This window comes from Triturus cristatus, chromosome 7, assembly GCF_964204655.1.
Source record: "Triturus cristatus chromosome 7, aTriCri1.1, whole genome shotgun sequence".
In the NCBI taxonomy this organism is placed as follows: Eukaryota; Metazoa; Chordata; class Amphibia; order Caudata; family Salamandridae; genus Triturus; species Triturus cristatus.
This window is the reverse complement of record NC_140590.1, coordinates 561,184,173-561,209,707: the sequence shown is the minus strand read 5'-3', so window position 1 is coordinate 561,209,707 and position 25,535 is coordinate 561,184,173. Positions and strand designations below refer to the sequence as shown.

General features: G+C 45.3%; 1 protein-coding gene across 3 annotated transcripts in view; it reads right to left on the bottom strand.

Annotated features, from left to right (window-relative positions):
* Positions 1-2,210: 2,210 nt before the first annotated feature.
* Positions 2,211-25,535, bottom strand: part of HID1 (HID1 domain containing) — a 221,874-nt gene continuing 198,549 nt past the window's right edge. For all 3 annotated transcript variants that reach the window (XM_085617068.1, XM_085617066.1, XM_085617067.1), the window contains exons 18-19: positions 20,059-20,217; positions 2,211-3,260 (exon numbers count right to left, since the gene is read on the bottom strand). In XM_085617068.1, the coding sequence (XP_085473194.1) occupies positions 3,197-3,260; positions 20,059-20,217 (223 nt within the window). In that variant the 3' untranslated portion in view covers positions 2,211-3,196. The remainder of the gene's footprint in view (positions 3,261-20,058; positions 20,218-25,535) is intronic.

Below are 25,535 nucleotides of genomic sequence, written 5' to 3'. Positions count from 1 at the left end.
TATGGTACGGGCCCACCTGCCTCAGGAAGAAGTTTTCTCCAAGTCTTAATTTAAGATTCACAGGAGCCTCCCTACTACTGGTTCAAAAGTTTAAGAAAGAATGCCTTGAAGGTAAGTCTTCATCTATCACAGCCCAAAGCTGTGGAATTCACTTCCAGTTACTTTGTGTAAAACTCGGGATCTTTTATGCTCTCATAAAACCCTAAAACCCGGCTTTATTCGCATTAGTTGCTGGCTCGTCGCCTTTTTATGTAGGTGTATTCTCCCTTCAGTGCTAGGGGACCTGAACCGGGATTCGGGCGCGCTAAAATCTTTTGACATAACATTTAGTTGAAAGGGAATCCACGGCATTCCGTCGGCTTCCATGAAGCGCTGGGGCTCATGTGGAAACGTGTTTTATCTGTTTTGCTTCTTTAGGTACAAATGTGCACACTCGAGGCCTGGTGCTTGGCGCATGCGCCCGCCTCTGACCCTGGTCTATGGATGAGCAGTTTTAATGGCACTGAGCAGCCTTCACTGGAGCAGACAGATGTGTGCTCTACGCCGGTGGGTGCAGCTGCAGTGACAGAGTTGGCTGTTAAATGATTTGCCTCTTCATTCCGACAGTATTGCTGTAGTCATTGTAATCAAAATATCTAAATTTCAGTTGGACAGGCATGACCTCTTGGAAGAGAGAGAAAGAGAGAGAGAGAGAGAGAGAGGGGGGGACAGAGAGAGAGAGAGAGAGAGTGGGGGAGAGAAAGAGAGAGAGGGGGGGGGGGAGGGGGAGAGAGAGAGGGGGGAGAGAGAGAGGGGGAGAGAAGGGTGGACAGAGAGAGAGAGAGGGAGAGAGAGAGGGAGGGGGAGAGAGAGAGGGGGAGAGAGAGAGGGAGCGAGAGAGAGAGAGAGGGAGGGTGAGAGAGAGGGGGGAGAGAGAGAGAGGGGGAGAGAGAGGTGGAGACAGAGAGGGGGGGGAGAGAGAGAGAGAAAAAGAGAGAGAGAGAGAGGGGAGAGAGAGAGAGAGAGAGAGAGAGAGAGAGAGAGAGAGAGAGAGAGAGAGAGAGAGAGAGAGAGAGAGAGAGAGAGAGAGAGACTGGCAACCTGTGCCATTCATAGGTCGGTGGCCGCGGCGCTTCAATGCCACACATTGTGCTGATGCCTTCAAGCTGCCTGGCATGCGCCCTGCCTCCTGAGCTATCAGCAGCTGAGAGGAGCAAACCCCACCCTCGGAGCTGCAGCCTGCTTGGTTGGGAACATTTCCACTGGCACGACGACTGGAAGAGGTGCTTGCCAACCCCTGCATGTGGCACATGTTTACACTTTGTTAGCTTTTTACAAAGACAATATTCTGTACTACACACCCTGGGGCTCATTAGTCGTGATTTTCCTGCTTTACACCAAAAGTCTGTTAACATGATTCTTTGTATACTAACATAAACATAAACGTTTTCTTAATCATTGTGTAAGAGTATGTATATTTATAAACAGTTTATAAAGGAACACTAAAAAGATTCATGCCGCAAAACACTTACAAGAAATTTTCTAAGCACGACAATTTCCATAAAACCAGCACCACAAACAACACTTCACCATATGGTCCTTGAAAGAAAAGTGCAAGAAATGACACTTTATTAGGCACCCCCATTAAAGAAAACACCAGCCAATAGTCTGGACAGACTCTTAATCTTCGATTCTCACCGCACACACCCTTTAACAAACAGCACACTCCCTGCACGAACACTACACGTTATCACCGAATAAATACAAGTGCACGATCCTTTCACCCACACTCAAGCTTCATGCTCAACACACATGATTTTCACTACAAGGATTCCTTCTGCAGTCACATTGTCAATGCTTGTTGACCTTGATGATACCACAGGAGAATGCGAGTTATAAATAGGTATATATGGGTGATGAGGAGACCTTTGGGTCTGTGGTGGAGTAGAACACGGTGCACTCTGTGCCATGTATGGATTCTGGTAGGTGACAGTGGGTTGGAGCCGGCCTCCCCTTGTCAGACAAACAAGAGCAGATAAGGGGCTACCATCATGGGGTTTCATAAACCCATCACAGCCTATCTTGTACAGGATGCCCAAGCAGTAAACACATCACCCTGCATAGGGACGAAACCAACAAGCTCATAAACCCATCAATCACTCGGTCTGGGAACGAACTCAACAAGCTCGTAAACACAACATGCTTCCCAAGAAAAGGCACGACACACAATAAAAGCTTCATAAATCTTTATGGAATTAAATAGTTTACATTTGATTACCACAGGACAAAGATTCTTCAGGAAACACCTACATAAAACTAGAGACAGCAGCCAGTGGGAGCCCTCGAGCAAAGCTTTCTGGTGCCACTGACCCAAAACATGGATGGACCACAGAGCACTGCTAGCACAGGAATGCGACCACCCCACAGACTCACAGTTTAGTTCCCAGGAGTCCTCCGGAAAAACAGCAGTTATGGAAGTGGCGCCTACGCCTTGGCCCTCAGGGTCCACTCATACATAGTGTTACAATGTGTGTGACCTTCACTCAGCACAAATGAACAAGGGTTTAACTCAAGAGAGTTTTCTATGGGCATCCCTCACAAGTGCAGAGAGGAACAATGACTCCCCTTAGACCCCGTTTTTGCCGATAGCCCGACTACCCCACATTGCATCATGGACCCAACCCGGAAGGTGCATCTTTGCAGGTATCCGAAGAGGCAGATGACGTCTTTCAGGCCGTCCATGAAGAAGCTAAACATTGAATAATCCTACTCCCATCATTTAAATCCATTGTGATAAAATACCCTTCTGCCAAGCCAGAGGACCACAAACGTAGCTTGGCACGAAGGGCGAGAATAAATCCAGTCTTAAAATCAACACCAATAAACAAGCCAACCCAACCACAGTTAATATGAGCAGCCAGGAGGGGGCAGTGAATGTAGTCTGGGAGACGCAGAAGATGCCGGGGTTGGGGAGAAGAAGCAGAGCAATGGAAGTGTTCAGGCCGAGGAAGCAGCGAGACTGGTGACGGTCAGTAGTAAGTAGCAGCTGTGGGTATGTGCAAAGTAGTGACCACCACATCAAGCCCTCTTGAGCTACCATGAGGGATGGCCGGGGCTTCGCCGATCCCAGAGCTGGATGGGGGAAACAGACAGTAGTGTCAGCAGCCGCACACAGCTCATTCCAGTCCATCCCCCCTTCCAGAGCTTCAGCCCATCCTCAAACTCGCTGGATCTCAAAGAGCTTCACATCCGTGTCGTACCAGATAGGGGGATCCATATTCCTAAAAGATACAAAATGAGAGGGTGATATATCCATCAATAAGGAACTCTGCAGGCAGGGTCTCCAGCCTTCACACATCTTGGAGACATATGAACACCAGTATCTCAGACCCTATCTGCATATGTAACAAACATGCACTGCCCAACGGTCTTCACTCATACACCACTCACATGACACATCTACACCCTTAGCCTACCTTCAAACGCCACCTACATAAGTGGCACGCATATAGCCTGGCTTCATACACCACCTATTAATGGCTGGCTCTTATAAAACAAAGTGTTCGACAAAGAGAAGGAGAGTAAAAGGTGGGCTATTTTTATAGAGGTCCTACACATAGGCCCTAAGTAGCGATATCAACGAGAGATGTGTAGTTCCTACAGGGTGGAAAGTCGAAGGGGAATAAAGTTTTCCGAACCCGGACTTTCACCTAGTGAATGTAAGTGCACAAGGGAAGGGAATCCCTTAAGGGTGGAACTGAAACCCTCACACACCCAGCAAGCTAGGTGTCATGCTTCATCATCTGGGTTTTGCTCCTCATCGGGTCGGCGGTGCAATACCCGACGGGCACCCAAACAGGGGCTCTTTTTCGGAGATCTTTTGTTCCCTGCCGTATGGTGCATGCGTGTGAGGGCCCGGGAGTGTAGATGTAAGTGAATTAAAAAGGTTGGTTAATCTGAAAAGTAATTTTATTGGCTCAGTCAACCACCTAGTTAAAAGGGGGTGAGTGGCGTCAAAGCTATATTTGCTCACAAAGGAGGAGTGGCTAGCTACGCTCTACTCTTCTGGTCAACATGTTTCGCGCCCAGTCAGTCAGAGGGATCTCATGGCGCTTCGTCAGGACCTATAATACTAAAGTGAAGTGTGCTCAAAAACTATCTACAGTGTGGTGTGAAAACAAGGGTGAAAAATAGTATGTTAGTCAACCCTTAATGGGTGCCCCTACCTTATGTATTGTTTATAAAAGGGGTCACCTAAAGAAAAGGAAAAATTGGAAAAAAATATATAAACCAACAGCCACCCTTGGCATCTGTAAAACATTTAAAAGAATTAGTCAATCACCACTAGTTCAGTAAAGCAGTGATCCATTTGATATAATCTAGACTGAAATTATACTGGACTACTAACTGGTTATTGACCAATCGACCAATATATGATTTATCAGGACAAGGTAAAAACGGTTAAAACAGGAAGCATAGCAAGGCTCTGGTTAGAAACACAACCATTATTTCAATTGTAGAGAACAAATCATGGTTACGTGTAGACTCACCATTTCTTTTTATAAAAAGCTCATCATCAGGTGCATGGCGCGTCAACAGGGGGAGAAACACATTCGTTCCCTATGGTATAATGATATTGTAGAGAGAAGAAGTAGAGGCATAGGCAAATATGAAGTTAGCAAGATCACATGGGAGAGATCTCCATCTCTGGTGTCTCATAAACATATTGCTTAAGCGTGTGACACCTCTCGTGTGCTATAATACTATGATCTATAACGTGGTTAACCAGGTGCAGCTAACCGAAGACGAGACAAAGGTGTGCATGTCCCGATTGGATCATAAAAAAGCCTATGATCAATTATAGAACACAAAAATGAATGTGAGTACAAGCAGCAGTTTCTGACTCAGTGTGTGCCCGAATTAGTCCTTGCAATCCTTAGCGTGATGTCACAGTGCAAATGTGCGTGTTGAAGGAATCGCGCCCAAGATGTGGAGAAGTCACATTCATGGACCCGTAATGATCCTGATAATGACCAGTACAGAGTCCTATGAGATAGAGCAGCTCAAAGGCATTGCATTGCAGCAATCCGAATGTGTCCCGGGGATGGACAGAGACCCCATAAAAAGTGCGGTTATCCTAAAGGTGTCTAGAGTGCCCCAACGGGTATCTAATGTTTGGAAACACACGTCCGAATTAATCCTCAAGAAACCCAGGGTGTACTTACTTGGCAAAATTCCCCTGGAGGTGAGTAAACCTGCCCGCGTCGCCGAACCCGGAAGCTGGGAAATGGGTCGGTGACGCTGTATTTTATTCAAACAAGGATTGGTTAGGAGCAGGTCACGTGTGATGATGTCACGTCCATCGCACCAATCACTAGCTAGGTGTATATTCTGATTGGCCAGCGGTTGGTAATGTGTGACGATGACACGTCTCTAGCAACAAACACTAAAGGAGTGTATGTCATGCCGGGTTTGAAAAGGCGTTTATTATGGGCGCCATGTTGTAGTCGTCAAAAGGTGTTTTACATACTACGCAGAAGGGAATAAGTAATTACCCCATGGAGCGTAATAGTATCGAGAGAGGCCAGCCACGGAAGTATGCTATAGTAATAAATTTCACCCAGATAAGCACCCCATATGTAATGTCTATTGTCGGTGGTTCTTGCCCGATCTGGTTAGTTAGGTAACCCAAACCGGGGGCCATGATGGAGTGGTGTGTGTCAATGAGGCAAGGAAGGCTGATAGACGGGATTTTGGCTCTATTAGTGTAAGGAGCAATGCCAAAGTCAGTGATACAAACATCCGTCTATGCTATGGTAGCTGAATCACAGGCTCATGGTGCGGTGGTGCAAATGTAGGTCAACATTAAGGACCAAGTATCAGTAAGATCATAAGGTGGTACTAGTACTATCCTGCCTCCTCAACACTATTGCTGGTACGGAGTCCTATCGATTAGATATCGTTGACCAAGGTATGTCATCGTTGAGGCCAAGTCTATCCAATGAAAGGCGATGTACCCAGCGTTGTTCTAGCCTGAACAAGGAATGTTGAGACATTCCGGGCTGGCTTTCAAGGACAATCCAATGTAGATCTGTCGGGCTATGTTTACATGCAAGGTAATGACTGTAAAGTTTCGTGTTAGATTTGCCACATCTAATGTTGCTTTTATGTTCGGTGATACGTGTTTTCACTGCTCGTGTCGTCATCCCTATATAATAGAGATCGCATGGGCAAATTAGTAGATAAATACAGTTAGTGGAATTACAATTTGTATGTCTTTTCAGGACCCATTCGAAAGTGGCAGTGAGGCGAATAGATTTTGCCACAATAGTTTGTCCACAGCAAGAGCACCCTCCGCAGGTATAGTGACCCTGTACAGGGGGAAGATTCCAGAGGGTGTTATGTGCTGAAGTTGTTTGTTTCTTTGGTCTCGTGTGTATCAAGGTGTCTTTCAGATTGTTAGTCCTTTTAAAAGCGAAACGTGGTGGGGGAATCATAAGTGTACCTGCGGATAGTATTCCCCAATGTTTCTTTATCACTTTTTTAAGATTGTTGGACTCTGGTGTAAAGGATGTTACACAAGTAATGATTTCTCTGGTGTCTTTTGTTCTCACTTCCAAAAGGGCCGCGCGATTGTTATTTCTGGCCCTCTTCATTGAGTTGTGAATTACTCGGGGAGGATAGCCTCTTTGTATCAAATTCCCTGAGAGGATGTTGGCCTCAATTTTGTAGTCTGTGACAGAGCTACAATTTCTCCTGAGTCGAAGGAATTGGACACGTGACCTGCTCCTAACCAATCCTTGTTTGAATAAAATACAGCGTCACCGACCCATTTCCCAGCTTCCGGGTTCGGCGACGCGGGCAGGTTTACTCACCTCCAGGGGAATTTTGCCAAGTAAGTACACCCTGGGTTTCTTGAGGATTAATTCGGACGTGTGTTTCCAAACATTAGATACCCGTTGGGGCACTCTAGACACCTTTAGGATAACCGCACTTTTTATGGGGTCTCTGTCCATCCCCGGGACACATTCGGATTGCTGCAATGCAATGCCTTTGAGCTGCTCTATCTCATAGGACTCTGTACTGGTCATTATCAGGATCATTACGGGTCCATGAATGTGACTTCTCCACATCTTGGGCGCGATTCCTTCAACACGCACATTTGCACTGTGACATCACGCTAAGGATTGCAAGGACTAATTCGGGCACACACTGAGTCAGAAACTGCTGCTTGTACTCACATTCATTTTTGTGTTCTATAATTGATCATAGGCTTTTTTATGATCCAATCGGGACATGCACACCTTTGTCTCGTCTTCGGTTAGCTGCACCTGGTTAACCACGTTATAGATCATAGTATTATAGCACACGAGAGGTGTCACACGCTTAAGCAATATGTTTATGAGACACCAGAGATGGAGATCTCTCCCATGTGATCTTGCTAACTTCATATTTGCCTATGCCTCTACTTCTTCTCTCTACAATATCATTATACCATAGGGAACGAATGTGTTTCTCCCCCTGTTGACGCGCCATGCACCTGATGATGAGCTTTTTATAAAAAGAAATGGTGAGTCTACACGTAACCATGATTTGTTCTCTACAATTGAAATAATGGTTGTGTTTCTAACCAGAGCCTTGCTATGCTTCCTGTTTTAACCGTTTTTACCTTGTCCTGATAAATCATATATTGGTCGATTGGTCAATAACCAGTTAGTAGTCCAGTATAATTTCAGTCTAGATTATATCAAATGGATCACTGCTTTACTGAACTAGTGGTGATTGACTAATTCTTTTAAATGTTTTACAGATGCCAAGGGTGGCTGTTGGTTTATATATTTTTTTCCAATTTTTCCTTTTCTTTAGGTGACCCCTTTTATAAACAATACATAAGGTAGGGGCACCCATTAAGGGTTGACTAACATACTATTTTTCACCCTTGTTTTCACACCACACTGTAGATAGTTTTTGAGCACACTTCACTTTAGTATTATAGGTCCTGACGAAGCGCCATGAGATCCCTCTGACTGACTGGGCGCGAAACATGTTGACCAGAAGAGTAGAGCGTAGCTAGCCACTCCTCCTTTGTGAGCAAATATAGCTTTGACGCCACTCACCCCCTTTTAACTAGGTGGTTGACTGAGCCAATATAATTACTTTTCAGATTAACCAACCTTTTTAATTCACTTACATCTACACTCCCGGGCCCTCACACGCATGCACCATACGGCAGGGAACAAAAGATCTCCGAAAAAGAGCCCCTGTTTGGGTGCCCGTCGGGTATTGCACCGCCGACCCGACAAGGAGCAAAACCCAGATGATGAAGCATGACACCTAGCTTGCTGGGTGTGTGAGGGTTTCAGTTCCACTCTTATAAAACAAACCCACAGCCTCCGCTTGTACCCCCACATGTCTTTTCCCTCCACCATGGCATGGCCTCATAAAATAGAAGCACGCTTGTCATGGGCAGACACACACATACATAATTCTGTCCTCCTACACCCATAACATCCACATGTGGCACACTTTAACCTTTCGGTGGGCTATTCGGGCTATGAGTGGTTACTTGACAGTATCTGTGGTGAGAACTGTTGTTTTCTACTGTAGAATCGTGGCCATGGGTGTCGCTAAAGTCCAATTACTTTGTCCATATACTCCTCTACTACTCCCGGCTCTCCTACTGCACTTGGGTGAATATTGAAGTCCTATTTCACGAGGAGTTAGGGAGATTTAAACCCACACATATTAGGAAGGAATATGCTACTTACCAGTATGCATCTGTTCTTGGCATGTAGAGCTGCAGAGCCACACACTTAGGATAGTAGATCGCCATCTGGTGTTGGGCTCGGATGCTTGCAGGTTGTTGTTGTCTTCGGAAGAAGTCTTTGGTCACGAGTTAGGTGACTCCTCCCTTGGACTACAGTGCGCATGGGCATCCACTCCATGCTCAGATTGTTTTTCGCCATGATGGGAAATTATGGAGTTTGTAAAAAGAGAGAGATGTCCATGTGTAATGTCTAAGTAAGACGATGCTGGAACAAATACAGGTCCCGGGGAGGTGGGTGGGCGTGTGTGGCCCTGCAGCTCTACATGCCAAGAACAGATGCATACTGGTCCGTTTGAGGCATATGAGCTGCAGATCACACACTTAGGATAGACTATATAGCAGTGTCTCCCCTAGCGGTGGTCACCTGTATCGGTTGCACCATTTAAGGACAGCCTGACCTACAGAAGCTTGTTGTTTTGCTTGCACGTCAACACAGTAGTGTTTAGTGAAGGTGTGTGTTGTAGACCATGTGGCTGCCTTACAAATATCTTCTAAGGGAATGTTTCCTAAGAATGCCATGGAAGCCCCTATTTTGGGTGTGGAATGCGCTCTAGGGGGAACTGATAGTGTGCGTTTAGCCTTGTGGTAGCATATTTGGATACATTTAAATATCCACCTGGCTATCCCGGATTTGGAAATGGGGTTGCCTTTATGTGGTGGAGATAAAGCAACAAATAATTGTTTGGTTTTGTGGAATGATTTGGTTCTGTCAATGTAGTAAAGCAGGGCTCTTTTAACGTCTAAGGTATGAAGAGCTCTTTCAGCTACCGAGTCCGGATTTGGGAAGAACACTGGTAGCTCAACTGATTGTTTAAGATGGGACCTTTGGCAGGAATTTCGGATTTGTTTAAGAACCACTTTACTGCAGTGTAATTGTAGGAATGGTTCTTGTATGGTTAAAACCTGGATTTCACTTACCCTTCTAAGGGATGTGATAGCAATAAGGAAAGCCACTTTCCATGTGAGGAACTGTAGTTCGCATTTATGCAAAGGTTCAAATGGGGGTCCCATGAGCCTTGTAAGAACAATGTTTAGATTCCACACTGGGGAGGGTGGTAATCTGGGGGGAATAATTCTTTTAAGGCCTTCCATGAAGGCTTTAATCGCAGGTACTCTAAATAGTGACAGGTGTAGTCGATTTTGTAAGTAGGATGCTAATGCTGCTAGGTGGAGACGTATGGATGAGTACGCTAAATTACATCTTTGCAAGTGTAATAAGTAGCAAATGATGTTCTGGATGGATGCATCCAGTGGGCGTATATCATTGTTAGTGCAGTAAATGGCAAATCTTTTCCATTTTGCAGCGTAGCAGGCTCCAGTGATAGGTCGTCTGGCCTCTTTTATAATATTCATGCAGTCTGGTGGTAGGTTGAAGTAACCGAACTCTAGGACTTCAGGAGCCAGATCGCTAGATTCAGTTGACCTGGATCTGGGTGTCTGATTTCTCCATGGCTCTGGGTTAAAAAGGACGGGGAGAGGCGCAGTTTTTGGTGTGGAACTAGAGAGAGTTCCAGCAGCGTTGTGAACCAGGGCTGGCATGCCCATGTGGGAGCTACTAAGATCAGTTTGAGAGACTGTTGCCGTAGCTTGCGTACCATGAGTGGAATGAGTGGGAGAGGCGGAAAAGCGTACGCAAATCTGCCTGACCAGTTCATCCATATCGCATTGCCCTTCGACTGTGGGTGGGGAAACCTGGCGGCGAAGGTTGGGCATTTTGCGTTTTCGTGTGTGGCGAACAGATCTATGTCTGGTTGGCCCCATTGTTGGAAAAAGGGGAGTAGGACTTGTGGATGTAATTCCCATTCGTGGATCTGTTGAGTCTGTCGACTTAACAGGTCGGCAATCTGATTGTGAACCGCTGGAAGGTGTTCTGCAAGTAGGTATATGTTCTGGGGAACGGCCCATCTCCAAATGTTCTGTGCGAGCTGGGACAGCTGGAGAGAATGTGTGCCTCCTTGTTTTTGTATATAATACATGGCTGTCATGTTGTCCGTACGGATGAGGACAGTTTTGCTCTGGAGATGTATTTGGAATGATTTTAGTGCTAGGAATATTGCCAGTAGTTCCAGGTAATTGATATGGAGCACTTTCTGTTGAGTGGCCCATTTGCCCTGAGTGGTGTGTCCTAGGAGATGGGCTCCCCATCCCGTGAGTGATGGGTCCGTTGTTAGCACTATTTGTGGAAGAGGCTCGAGGAACGGCCGCCCTTTGGACAGGTTTATTGTGTTCCACCATTTTAGAGAGCGATGTGAGCGGCTGTCCACCAACACCAGATCTGTTAGTCGTCCGTGAGCCTGATTCCACTGACGTGCTAGACACTCTTGCAAGAGACGCATTTGTAGTCTTGCATAAGGCACAATGAAGATGCATGACGCCATCATGCCTATGAGTTGCATGAACACTCTTGCTGGAAGGGAGTGTTGGGTTTGAAATTTTGCGATCAGAGCTTGTATATTGGCTATCCTGGCTGGGCTGGGATATGCTAGGGCTTTGGAGGTATTTATGGTGGCTCCCAGATATTGATGTATGTGGGAGGGTTGGAGATGAGATTTGGGATAGTTTATTGTGAATCCCAAGCTGTGTAAGAGTTGAATAGTTTGGTGAGTGTGTAGAACACATTTGTTGAATGACTTGGCTTTTATTAGCCAGTCGACTAGATACGGGAAGACATGAATTTGTTGTCTTCTGAGATGCGCTGCTGCCACTGCTAGACATTTGGTGAATACTCTGGGCGCAGTTGTCACCCCAAATGGAAGGACTGTAAACTGATAGTGTTGTCCGTCCACCACAAACCTTAGGTACTTCCTGTGAGCAGGATGTATGGGAATGTGAAAATAAGCGTCCTTGAGATCTAGTGTGGCAAGGAAATCGCCTTGTAGTAGTGGGAGCACTTGTTGAAGAGTGATCATATGGAAATGATCTGAGTTTATATACAGATTTAGGGGTCTGAGGTCGAGTATTGGTCTTAGAGTCCCGTCCTTTTTGGGGATTAGGAAGTACAGTGAGTATACCCCTGTACCCTGATGTTGTAAGGGAACTGGTTCTATTGCGTGTTTTTGAAGCAATGCGAGAACCTCTTGTTTGAGGAGCGTAAGATGGTCTGGTGACATGGAACGCTGCTTGGGAGGTATGTGTGGGGGGGGGGGGGGGTAGTGGTGAGTTCCAGGCAGTAACCATACTGGATAATTTGTCTTACCCACTTGTCTGTTGTGATGGAGTTCCAGACAGGTAGGAACGGTTTGAGTCTTCCCCCTACTGGAGTGGAATGGTCTGGGGGAGTGGAGGAAAGTCACTGTTTTGTGGCGGGGGAAGTACGAGTGTTGGTATTGCCTCGACATCGTCCCTTGGTGTTGTTTCCTCTATATCCTCCTCTAAAATATCCTCTACTGGGGGATGTCTGTTGAGAGGTTTTGAAGGTAGAGGAGGTGTCTGCTCCCATATTTTTGGAGGCTCCTCTGTAGAAGGAGCGCCGAAAGGAGCCGCGTGGTTGTGGAGACTGCAATGCTCCCATGGACTAAGCAGTCTCGGTGTCTTTTTTCATTTTTTCGAGTGCAGTGTCTACTGCTGGCCCAAATAGCTGTTCTTGGTTAAATGGTTGGCTGAGTATGGAACTTTGTACTTCTGGCTTAAAGCCTGAAATGCGTAGCCAGGCATGGCGTCTGAGGAGTACACTTGTGTTTATTGCTCTAGAGGCGGTGTCTGCGGCGTCAAGTGCGCATTTAATTGACACATTTGAGATGAGTTTTCCCTCTTGTATAAGGTCATTTGCCTGGGTCTTGTCTTGGTCTGGCAGGTGTTGTAGCAGATTCTCCAACTGATCGTAGTGAGCCGTATCATAGCGTGCTAGTAGGGCTTGGGTGTTGGCAATACGCCAATGATTAGCAGCTTGTGCTGCTACACGTGTGCCCGAGGCTTCTAATAGTTTAGATTCTTTGTCAGGGGGTGGTGTATCTCCCGTGGTTTGGGAGTTGGCGCATTTCCTTGCGTTGGAAACGACAAAAGAATCCAGAGGGAGCTGTCCTTTGATGTAACAAGGATCTTCTGGGGCAGGTCTATATTTTTTCTCAATTCTTGGGTTAAGCACCCTGGCACGGACGGGGTCTTTAAATACTTCTGTGGCGTGTTTTGTGACACCTTTAATCATAGGTAGAATTTGTACTGTTTTCTGAGACTGTTCAAACGTTTCTAAGAGGAAATCTTCCTCGGGTGCATCTGAGTGCATGGTGACGCCATGGTAAATTGCTGCCCTGTTTACTAGTTGTCCAAACCCCAGGTGGTCATCTGGAGGTGATGGTTTGGAGGGATATGGTGTAGGGTCAGGCATATCTGGTCCATCGTCCAATGGTGCGGTATCTGGATCCGTGAACAGCTCATTAGGATCACCAGGATCACCCCCTCCCCCTAGGTCATCATCATCATCTTGTGGAGGTGGTGTATGTGATGGAGATGGTAGAGGTAAGGGTGGTGTAGGCAGAGGGGGTGGGGTAGAAGGTCGTATGGGAGAGGAAGGAGGAATAGGTGATGTTGCCGAAGCCTTCTTTGTTATAGGAACTGGGGCAGGTGGTGTGTCTAGTTTCAGTTTCTTACATGGCACTGCAGTGACATGTCCAGTCTTTGGATTAATATAGATCATTTTTGTGTTGCATCTGGATGGAAAAGTTCTTGTTCTTCAGGAACAGATTTTGGCGCCAATTTATTCAGTTCCGATCAAGGTTTTGGTGTATCGGTTGAGTCTTTGGCTTTAGGAGGTGTATTATAGTCCTAAGCCGGTGGTTTTGGTGCCGATGAAGGTTTCGTTGCTGATGAAGGTTTTGGTGCCGAAGTTAAGTCTTTCGGCTTGGGAAGTTTCGGTGCCGGTTTATCTATGGGCCTCAATGTTTTCGGTGCAGAGGGTGTCGGATCCGATTTCGGTGCCGAGGGGTCTTTTATCTTCGGTGCCGAAGGTGCCGGGGGTACAATTACTTGCGGCTTGCTTGGGCCCGAGCCACCGGAAGGCTTATGCTTCTTCGGAACCGAGCCCGGAGGCGGGGCTTCTGAAGGGTGTTTTCGGTCTCGACTGAGGCCAGCTGGCGAAGTCTTGACCAATGCCTTTGGTTTTGGAGGGGTTGGGGCAGGGGCAGTGGTACTCACGCGTTACCCAGGAGTAATGGGGTCGTCTGAGTCGTCTGCTTCTGAGATGATTTGAAGTTCCTCGGAATCTTCCTCCGGGACATCGGGACCCTCATCAAAGATGTTTTCTGGTTCCGGGGCTGGTTTGTGTGCCATGATATGGCGTCGAGCTCTTCGATCCCGAATGGTCTTTTTGGATCAAAATGCTGCGCAGGCTGGACTGCTGGCTTCGCCGTGTTCTGGTGATAGGCACAGGTTGCAGACTTTGTGATGATCACTGAGCGGAAATTTTGCTCCACACTGGGGGCATTTTTTAAACGGCGTCCTTTCCATGAGCCGTAGGCCTCACGGCGTGGATAGGCCCAACCGCCCGCGTCGACGTCCGGAATCGAGCCGATGAATTCAATGTCGAGTGAAGGTGCTTCGATGTAGTTGTTAGAAGTTTTTTCGCTTCGAAAAGCTAGTATTTGAGATTTTCAACCGGAGTGGAAAAGTTACATCCGAACCCAATGGCGGAAAAAAACAATCTGAGGATGGAGTGGATGCCCATGCGCACTATAGTCCAAGGGAGGAGTCACCTAACTCGTGACCAAAGACTTCTTCCGAAGACAACAACAACCTGCAAGCATCTGAGCCCAACACCAGATCGTGATCTACTATCCTAAGTGTGTGATCTGCAGCTCATATGCCTCGAACAAATTGTTTACAGAGAATATACTTATTTTCATGTCAGTTACAGCTTTAGAAAGGAATTCGTCTTAATGCATAGTACAAGGTAAAATGTAGAGAAGTTAAAATTAGACACTCGTTAAACACTTGTTAGAAAACTGGCAGGTCGGGTGTCAGACAAGGTGATTGCAATGTATTTCTATGGTCGGTACACTGGTGCTTTGTTCTAGCACCCCGCTGCCCCGGGCTCATGGTAGCTCAGTGGCATGGAGATCCACTTACCAAAATGCCAGGGTTAGCTAAGGGACACCACAAACCTTTTAGCCCTGATGGCATCACTGCGCTGACCTTTCTTCCTGCATCAGCTTCCTATCTGTAGGATGAGTGACGAAGGGACAAAGAGTGAAAGGTATAAAAGTAAACACTTCTCTAAAAGTCCTGTGTATTTTCTGCTCCTGTCTTTATGATCCCCAAGACCAGAGGATGCAAGAGCAGTGCCAGGGGAACCAAAGGGCAGCAGCTACCTCTAATTAACGTACAAGGTCTGTCAGTCTAAGCCAACATGGCAATACTTTGGCCAAATCAAACAATACCACCATCCAAAAGGTCAACGCAATCCTAACGACTGAAAAGGGTGGCAACTGGTTGGTCTTGGAATAAGCAGAAAGCATCTAAAGTCAACACACTACAGTATTCTGCTGTTTGTAACAGTGGTACTGGGCACAGTTCAATAGAACCGTTCAGACTCAAAATAGGGCCCAGTGCCGTTCTGAGAGGACACTTTGGTTTTGGCATTCAAGGAAATTCTGAAACTTTAGAAATGTTTGAAATTGTGAGACTTTTGGTGTCAAAGAACATCCGCCAGACAAGGACGTTCACTGGGTTGGTGGGAATGTACTGGGAGCCGAAGCATCTTAGTTAGTGCAATACCAAATTTGTAATCACAACAGCTCTGTAAACATGAGTCTTCAGAGGTTACAACAACCAAGCCAGCTTAACAGGAGACCCTCAGGGATCCCTAAGGGAAAGGAGGGAAAGCTGTGTTGCTTTGGGAGGTATGGGTACCCCATAAAGTTAAAAGGGGTTATAATACCTGCCAGAAATGGAGCCTCAATTCTTCCCTGACAGTAAGTCATGGAACCAGTCACAGATCACCAGACTGCAGGTCCCCGGCTTACACTACCAAACTAGGTGCTGACTGACCTAGGACGTGTAGTGTGTTCGGAGCAGGATCATCAGTAACTTATCTGGCATTTCCTCAACCATTTTGCACATGATGCAGAAATGCCTCAGATTCGTTCCAGTTAAGGATCCTTATGGCTCCTGGGAAAGGTCTCTCCTTGAGCTATACTCGACAAGGGTCTCATTAAGCAGGGCCTTGGATTGATCTCTCCCAGTCAGGGCAGCTCCTCTGCTCTAGTGAAGGCGCTCATCATAAGAGAAATGGCAGCAGCTCTAATCTTTTTCTCTGGTATCAGTTTTAGGCCCAGACTCTACTGAAGCAACAAAGGGAGGTCTTCCTACTTTCATGCTGTCTCTTTAACCCGCTGCTTCAAATCTCCCTTCCTACATCAACATGAGTACCTAATACATGCTACAGACTTCTACACCTGATAGGAAACAGGGACGCTGCAGCAGAAAGCCTGGGCCCAAATCACATTTTAATTCAAGCTCCACAGCCAGCCACAACAAGTACGATATTTTCCATCATGGGGAAGCCGCAAATGAACACTGGATGTGACGTGGGAATTCATCGGCCAAACACCCCACGTTGCACCAAAATGTTGCAGCGAGGAACAAAGCCTTGCTCTGCTCAGACGACCAATCTAATCCATCAAACCACAGTGGGAGCTCTAAAGTTGCTACAAGAACATGGAAGCTGGAACAGTTCTAACCCTAATGTTCTCTTAAGCTACCTGTGTTACTTTCTCTAAGAAGGCAATTCATGCGGTACATACATGCAGCACATAATGCTATCGAATCACAGTTATAATGGAATAAACACATTTTAACTAGAGGCTCCGGTGTGTGGGTAAAAATACTTATGCGCCTGCATTCCAATCAGATGCCACAATATTGAATGTCACAAAAGCCTGGGGCAGGGGACACCATTCACTATGGGTAGTAGTACAGTTTTCGTGCACTCTCCAGAGGAGCAGAGCCTGGTGCTCTGATGCTACAGTAACAAAAACAATGCGGACCTTCTGTGGCCTCAAAAGTGTTGGGATCACAAGGGGGTCACCCAGAAAAGTGTACAAATACCAGGATGGTACAGGAGGCCTCACTGTTCAAGGACACTCATCCCTACACACTTTCACCCACTACATAAACTAGTACAGACGTAGTTTATGAGTGCAAGCCATTGGGGAGGTGAATTTCATCATATTTTTACCAGTACCTCATCACACCCACGTCCTTATCATGCACTCCCTTTCCCCGCTATGGTCTGCGCTCATACAGAGCCTAAAGTCCCTTTTTGAAATTTCACCGATAGGAAATATGGATTGCAAGAGAGGATATAACGTGCTGCATAGTGCAGGAGCAATGAGAAGCAAGAATTAAATGACCTCTCACCCTTCAGAAGTGAACACCTATAGGTTCAAAGGAACTAGTATTATCCAAGGATTTTGCTCTCTACTTGAGTAAGTTACTCTCCAAGCAATGACTTGCATCAGAGGATGACAAGGACAAACCGTGAGGCAGTTCATAGCAAGAACACAAAACATGTACATCACAAACTCAAGACCAACACCTCACAGACAACTATGAACATGATTAGTTATCATTGTTCAGTGAAATGGGAGCCTGCTACTGCTGTGAAGGGGTATATTAATTCCATAGACCCTCGTGTGGCCATTCAGGGTGTGCACGTTTTCTTTGCTACAGAGAATCCATTGTATTAGCTGTCTTTGCAGGGCAGGACGGTATGCTGAAGGCTATCAACGACAGCTCCTCTGAATCAGGATTATTCCCTAACAAACTCAAGACCGCCTTCATCAAATCTATTCTAAAGATGCCAGGCAGCGACCCAACTGATGCTTCCAACTACTGGCCAGCATGCAACGGCCTGTTACAAGACCTGCCTTCAGTCATTTATCAGTATTCCTGTAAGAAAATGTTATTCTCTCTCACTTTCAAATTGGATTCCTTCCTGGTCACCACAATGAACTCACATTGATCGTCAAATGGGATAGCATAAGCACTGACACAAATGGGGTCACTGTTCTTCTGTAACTAGCCCGCTCTCCTGTCATTGATACTGTTCACCAACTTACATTCCTTCGGACACTTGAAAACAAAATAGTGGGCACTGTCCAACATCCGCTTCCCTTCTTCCTCTCTAAAAGATGATTCTTCATGCCACTTGCCTTTTTCTTCTCAGCACAATTCTCCTCCACATTCGGTTGCAGTAGTTAATGGCTCCACCATCACTCCTCTCTGCTTTACTAGGTAATGTATACCGCAACCAGAGCTCATCCCCTCCTCAACAGCTAAAATTATACAGATGACGCACAAGTCATGCTGAAGCACAGAAAACATCAGATCTTGACACCTGTGCCACAGGCCTTGAGGGAGTTGATCGCTGTAAGTCAACTAACCGCCTTAAACCTAATACATCAGAATCAGAGTTACTAACATACAGGAAATTGACCAACTATCACCCCATGGCCATCTGGCAAAAGAAATTGGTCCAACATCAAACTCTTCACCCAAGTAAGGATCCAGAAGGGTAGGGGGTGGGTCTTAATTGACTCTAATCTCTCCCTTTGTGGTACATGTTAATAAAGAAACCAAAAACTCTTTTGGCTTAAGTTTTCCCTATGTTATAATTTCCCCACATATCGGTGTCCCTCAAAGGGTAAAACATCACCACATTTAGCCCTCTCCTGAATAAAAAAAGCAAAAGGCATTAAAGGTCACAGTCCATCTCTACCGGATTCACAAATGTCAAACAATCCAGAATGTGGATGCAAGCCAGCAACTCCTCTGTGTAGCCTAATTCACATTTCACCAGCCCTTGAATCAATACAATGGCTGCCTATGGCTAGATTAAAATCTTTAAAAACACAATGAGCAACACACACCAAGCACACCACAGCACTGGGCAACTCTGCCTACAGCAAAAACTCTGAGCACACTGCCAATCTAGATCACTAAGCTCAGAATGGACCCACTCTTGACCATCCCTTCCTTCAGTTTCACACCAGTTAAAGCACTTTCTCAGTACAAGTGAACGCAATATGGAACTCTATTGCTGCAAGAGTAAAAATAATTGACAGCTTCCTTGGATACCGGAGAACCTAAAAAACTGTCTCTTTCCACAAAAATAACCGTCTAGTATAAAACCCTACTAAAAACTGCAGTAGGTATCCCATGTCTACTCACACATGTTTCCTGCATCACCTAATATCTATGCACATCTACCAGTTTGGTACCCCTCGTTTACGACGTCTTCAAACCTCAACCGGCACACCTCCCACATAAGACAAACTACAACCACCACCCTATCAACCATGCATTCAGAAAAAGGCTGACCAGGAGCTAGATGCAATATAAATTCTACAGGCTGAAAGGCAGATACTTTAAGGGGTTACACCACCCATACATCCCCTTAACTGGGATACAGTCCTACAACACACCCTGTGCCACCAACCAAAAACACTTTCAGTCAGATGTACTAAGATAAGGATCAGGTTGCAAAAACTGGTCGCAAAATGCACATCAAATTTTTGTGTCTTCTATGTGGCTTTGCGGGGCAATTTTTGTACAATCAGGTCGATTTGCAAAATTACAGTTCGCAGGGATCACAGAACAACTTGCTTATTTAATACTAACTAGGCAGGTCGCAATTTGGTGCCCCCTTTGATTGGCTACAAACACAGAAATGGTGGCATGCAAGGAACAGCAGACATCCATATGTTAACATTTTCTAAATTTTTTTTTTTTTTTTTTTTTAATGCAGCCCATGTTCCTTAAAGGAAGCAGTACTGCTTTAATAAAAAAAAAGCTTTCTGTTTGGAAAAACAAAATCAGGGAGAACAGGCAGTGGTTCCCCGATGCTGCCAGAATGATTGCCCTCTGCGAATCAGTTACCACCTGCTTTGATGCGTCACAGCTGTAAAATGGTTTGTGACAGCAACTGTGGTCACAGACCATTGATACATTTCGCACCGAATTGCAATTTGGAAAGAACGCAGCTTTTACACCCCTTTCAAACTGTGATTTGATAAGGGTTGCAAAAACCATTTTACCACTTCGAAAACGATTCCCCGTGCAAAAAGGATTTGGTACATTTGAAATAGCCGTTCTGCATTCGCAAACACTGTGATGTTGTGACTGTGAAGGTTTGTAAACTCAAAATTGCTCAGTGCAGCCTGGCCCACTGCTCCAGAGCTCACATTCAAAGTCTGTGCCCAAACAGAACCCCCACTGTCAGAGCAGGGCACGCAGGATCGGTCCAAACAGAAACTTACCTTAGATAGATGACGCCCCACATGTAGGTGCGGAACCACATGGCGGTGCCCGAGTTCGCCTGGTACTTGCGAATCAGGATGGGGTGAGGCACTGGCAGTAACCCCACTAGCGTGCCATGCTGGAGGAACTTGAGTATCTCAGACTCATCCGTCAGGCCCCTGCAGAGACAGCAAGCAGCGCAGACGTCATTGTGAGCATCGCTTACATTTTGCAGCATCTCCGAACCTTTACAACTAGGGTTTTTAATACATGGACTACAAAATTCCCAATCTGCTGTAACTGCAGTTGATTTCAGAAAGGCAAAATTACTTGAAGGAAAGACTAACAAAATGTTACAAAGAAATGCCACGTGGCATACAGTGCCGCTTCTAACATTGGGTGGGTTGTCCCCTCCCACCCCTCCGTCATTGACTGCTCAATCTGGACTTTGAAGAGACCAAACGTTCCCAACCAGTGGTGTAAAGGGACCTTTTTAAAGCGCAGTAAATGTGAATATTGTAATGTACGGGGCCTGCGACTGCTGGTGAATGAAAGGTTCCTATGCCAGCTGCTTGTTTTTTCCTTCATGAAACGTATCAATAAAAAGCACTCGGATCGGTTTTATGTTACTTATGTATATAAAAATGTCGAAAAAGCTGGGAAAATAGTGATAGAACATTCAACAAACTGAATTTACTTGTAAAATAAGCAGCATAGTCCGCCTTTTCCAAGCAGCATAATTCAGCCCACTTTGCCACATAATTTGGTCGCGGCCATATTTAATATGCTGTGTGGGGGACGGATTCACGTCCTTAGCCAGGGCACATGTACAAATGTACATTTCAACAGGTCTTTAGGGACACACCACGCAAACCTGATAAAGCAGACAGGAATGAACATTCTCGCTGTGCAAGCCTGATGCTGTTAACTTGCAGGGGTGCAAGCATTACAAACCCTGAGGAACCGACCAAGTGAGCCGAAGTCTAAAGGATTCACCACACAAACTAAAGGATTCACCACACAAGCGTGGTGAAGCGAGCGGATACATGAAAGTGCAGTCTCACGCTTGTAAAGAATTCACAGGACGAGCCTGCAGACATGAGAGAGCTTGGAAGCCGCTGGCTCTAGCCCTAAGGGACTCACTCTCAAAGTGAGCCTGATGAAACAGGCACACAATGAAGCTGTTGGTTCAAGCTGTGACACACTCACGGCGCGAGCCTGATGAACTTACCTCACATAGTAGTAGCCACTGTCCTAGACTCCAAGGGATTTACTGTCCATGCCTAGTGAAATGAGTACACTGAGGGAAGCATTTTCACAAAATAGAAAGCTATCAGCTATATTCATGGATGGGAAAAAAGTGTATGTATAGGTATTTAAAGAGTTCAGAGCTTGGTAGACAAACCATAGTGATGGCAATATACCATTATGTAAATCTTGATTAGCATAATACAATATAGCCAGGGACCATGGAAAAATTCGCAGATGTGTAAAATAGGATAGGAAGCAAAGGGGTATACTATTTTTAGATAATTAAAAGCATGTAGTCACAGTAATGGTCCCACCCACTGGCGAGGAAAAAATGCAAAAACAGCATATCAGATCTGAAAGTAACAGCCAAGAGTTAGGATACCCCCACCTGTGGGTACCAACAAGTCCATCATGGGGGGGTGTGGGCTTCAGTAAAACAGGACAGCTGTTCTCAAACTCTGATGCGGAAATGTTCTGTGCTACTACCTGCTCTCCGAACCCTGGATAGCCTGTTCCATAGATTGCCAACGCATTTGATCCTGTAATCTGCGGTGAGCCACTGGCATATTGGGGGATATTACCAGTAGGCTGCGGGATGTGACACTATTTCAGGGCTGGAGCTACGGCCTATCCAACTCTTAAGAAAATACTGCAGATTCTTCTTTAGCCAGTGACACACCCGCAACTCACATAGTAGATGCTAAGACTTTGTCAGTTTCATAGAGGGTCGGTATCAGGGCAGGGCGACTGGTACAACCGCACCTGGCGCTGAGCTCGGAGGCCGCTGCATTCAGAAATAACTTATGGGTTCAAAAGCACCTGCTGCAGAGTTTCTTGTGTGTCCAGCAGTTTTGAGGCAACAATAAAAATGGAAAGATAACTCTGGTGATTAATGTTCCTGCAGGAGAGAGACAGGAGTTTTGTCTCGTGGCAGTTTTGACTCACCATAATGTGGCGCAGAGGGTTAATATGCCTGCTGTGAAGAATATGTCCCATGCAGATCACAGAACTGTATTTTATGTGGATAGCTCAGTGGGGTACTACTGCTTTTGTCAAAGAGATCCACTTGTTACTTGCAGTTCATAAGTTACCGTGACCTATGAACTCTCAAAGACCAGCATGCAAACTGCATGGTATAGGTTAGATCGTTTTGCTTTTTCCCCAGTCTTTCATTGCTGCTAAAAACGGTTTCTTTGGGTAGAAATATATTCTTATTAGTAATGCTAACCCTTACCACTGTGGTAAATTGTACATTTTGAGTTTGTGCTTCTCCAGACCAAACACTCTTGAAATACACTGCCTACTGGTATGGATGACCTGTGACTCCTACACCTAGTAATCCTCACTTTCTGATGTCACATTTGCTATAGACTGATTTCCACACGTATGTTTCATTGTCTCTGTATCATATGTGTGTATAGAAAGTGTTCTGAAACTACAGTGGTATGAGTAGTGCTATAAAACAAATGAAATGCATGTGAGAGAAGGGCTATGGAAAGATGAGGGGCATTGTTGGAGAGTGGTAGTGAGGAAATCCGAGGAGAAGTACGTCATTGGGGGTGTTGAGGGCAGAAAAGATTGTTGCATCGGGCACGGAATGCGTTCCACTGGTTACACACTTCCCTTTTCTCAGCCTTCTGCAGCACCTTCTCTCATGGGATTTCAGGTTGTGGTCTCATTTATACTAACACTGAGTTTAGGCAGGAAATTCCCAAATTTTCCAACCCCAAAATTAAACTATTTTATCTTCCTGTGAAAATGTAAGGAGAGATGCAGAGGTGAAAGGAAAACCCAGATAGAGAGAAAAAAGGGGAGATGAAGTACTTATGCAAGAGGTATGGACAGATACTGAAGAAAAAAATGAATTACAGAAAAAAAGTCTCAAGAGAGAGATGAAGAAAAGGGGGAGAGGGGAGCGAGTCAGCAAACAAAGAGTAACAGAGGAGAAGAGAGACTAAATCAGAGATGATTAGAAGAGAAAAGGGAAATGCAAAGAAAAAAGGCAAAGCGCAAGAAAAAACAGTCAGGAATAGATGGAATAGGAATCAGGTATAATTCGTACAGAAGATGAGAGTGAGGGAAAGGAAGAAGAGGGATAGAAGATAAGGGGAAAACAGAAAGTGAGATGTAGCATGCATAACAAACACTCTTACAACAGGACAGAATGCACACTTACACTGTGCAGAAGAAGCAGATGAAGTCCTTTCAAAAGAGTCAGTGGCGGGACCAGAGGTCAGTGGGCGCAGAGGTGTTTGTGGGTATTGCACAAAGACAGTGTTTAACATACTGAAGCTCTAATGATACTAGTCTGTGATACTGCTTGACATTCTGAGGCACTGTAGATATTGACTGGGGATAATCCTTATACTGTGGCTCTACAGATACTGGCAAAAGTGCCCAACATACTCTGGCACTGCAGATAGTATGTGATAGTCAGGGACGGCTCTATGGTGGTGCGACCAGTGCCACCGCACCTGGTGCTTACTTCAGGCAGCGCTGTGTTTGCAAGTTTATTTTGGTTTTAAAAGCACCTGCTGCCGCGTTCCTTGCCTACAGCAATTTCCAGGTAACAATAAAAATGTCAAGATAACTCCGGTGATTAATGTTCTTCCAGGAAAGAGATCAGAGTTTTGTCTAGTTGAGGGTTTGACTGATCATAAAATAACACAAAGGTTTAATATGCCTGCTGCAAAGAAAGTGTACCATGCAGATCACAAAGTTCGTATAATGTAAATAACTAGGTCAGTGGGTTACTGCTTTTCTAAAAGACATCCTTTTGTTACTTGCAGTTTGTAAGGTAAAATCCTAATATAGAACAGTGAATTGTTAAAGGTCATCAATCAACTGCATGCACACTGCAAAGTATAGATTAGAGCATAGTCTAATGTTGCACAAAGGATTAATTTGGGTAGAAATCGATTCAAATTATTGAAGAGAACCCGCAACTATAGTGTTCCGTTTTCAATTATGAATTTGTGATTCTCCAGACCAAGCATGCTGCCTACCAGTATGGATGACATGTCACTCCTACACCTTGTAGTCCTCTAGCTTATGTAACATTTCCTGTAAGCTGATTTGCGCACGTATGATTGATTGTCTCTGTGTAATATGTGTGTGATGCAAAGTTCACTGACACCCTAAACTGGTATAAGCGGCACTATAGAACTAATTAAATACATCTGAAAGAGAGTGGTTATGGAGACTTGAGGGGCACTGTTAACAGGTGGTGGTGAGGGAATCCATGGTGGAGATGGTCAGCACCTCCACCATGGATGGGGGGCGCCACCAAACATTATCGCACCGGGTGCCACCAGCGCTAAAGCCAGCCCTGGTGATAGTGCTGAACATACTGTGGAATTACAGACGCCAATATGGAGATAGCGATCAGCATATTGTGGCAGACCCAGGTGTGCGGACAGTGCTCAACATACTGTAGCACTGCGGATACTGGTCTGGGAATAGTGCTCAACATACTGTGGCACTGCAGACACCTTTCTGAGGATAGTTATTGTATTGTGATGCTCCAGACACTGTTCTGAGTACATCGCATAATATAATGTAGCACCACAGACAGGGATATTTGTTTACATACTCGGGCTCTGCGCATAATGCCATGTGGAAGGTGCTTTACATACTGGTCAACTTTGGATTTCATAGCAAAAATGATTACTAGCTAGATATAGTGCTGGCCACACTGTGGAAATACAGTGCCTGGCAGTGCTGAGGTACATACTAGGGCTGTGAAAAAGGACACACTGTGGTGGTTTTCATACAGAGACATTATCAAACCTGAGCATATACAGTGCTTTACATGCAAAGATTATACTGACTTGTATCCGTTGCTTTACATGCTAAGATTATACTGACTTGTATCCGTTGCTTTACATGCTAAGATTATACTGACTTGTATCCGTTGCTTTACAAGCTAATGTATCCGTTGCTTTAAATGCTAAGATTATACTGACTTGTATCCGTTGCTTTACATGCTAAGATTATACTGACTTGTATCCGTTGCTTTACATGCTAATGTATCCGTTGCTTTACATGCTAAGATTATACTGACTTGTATCCGTTGCTTTACATGCTAAGATTATACTGACTTGTATCCGTTGCTTTACATGCTAATGTATCCGTTGCTTTACATGCTAAGATTATACTGACTTGTATCCGTTGCTTTACATGCTAAAATTATACTGACTTGTATCCGATGCTTTACATGCTAAGATTATACTGACTTGTATCCGTT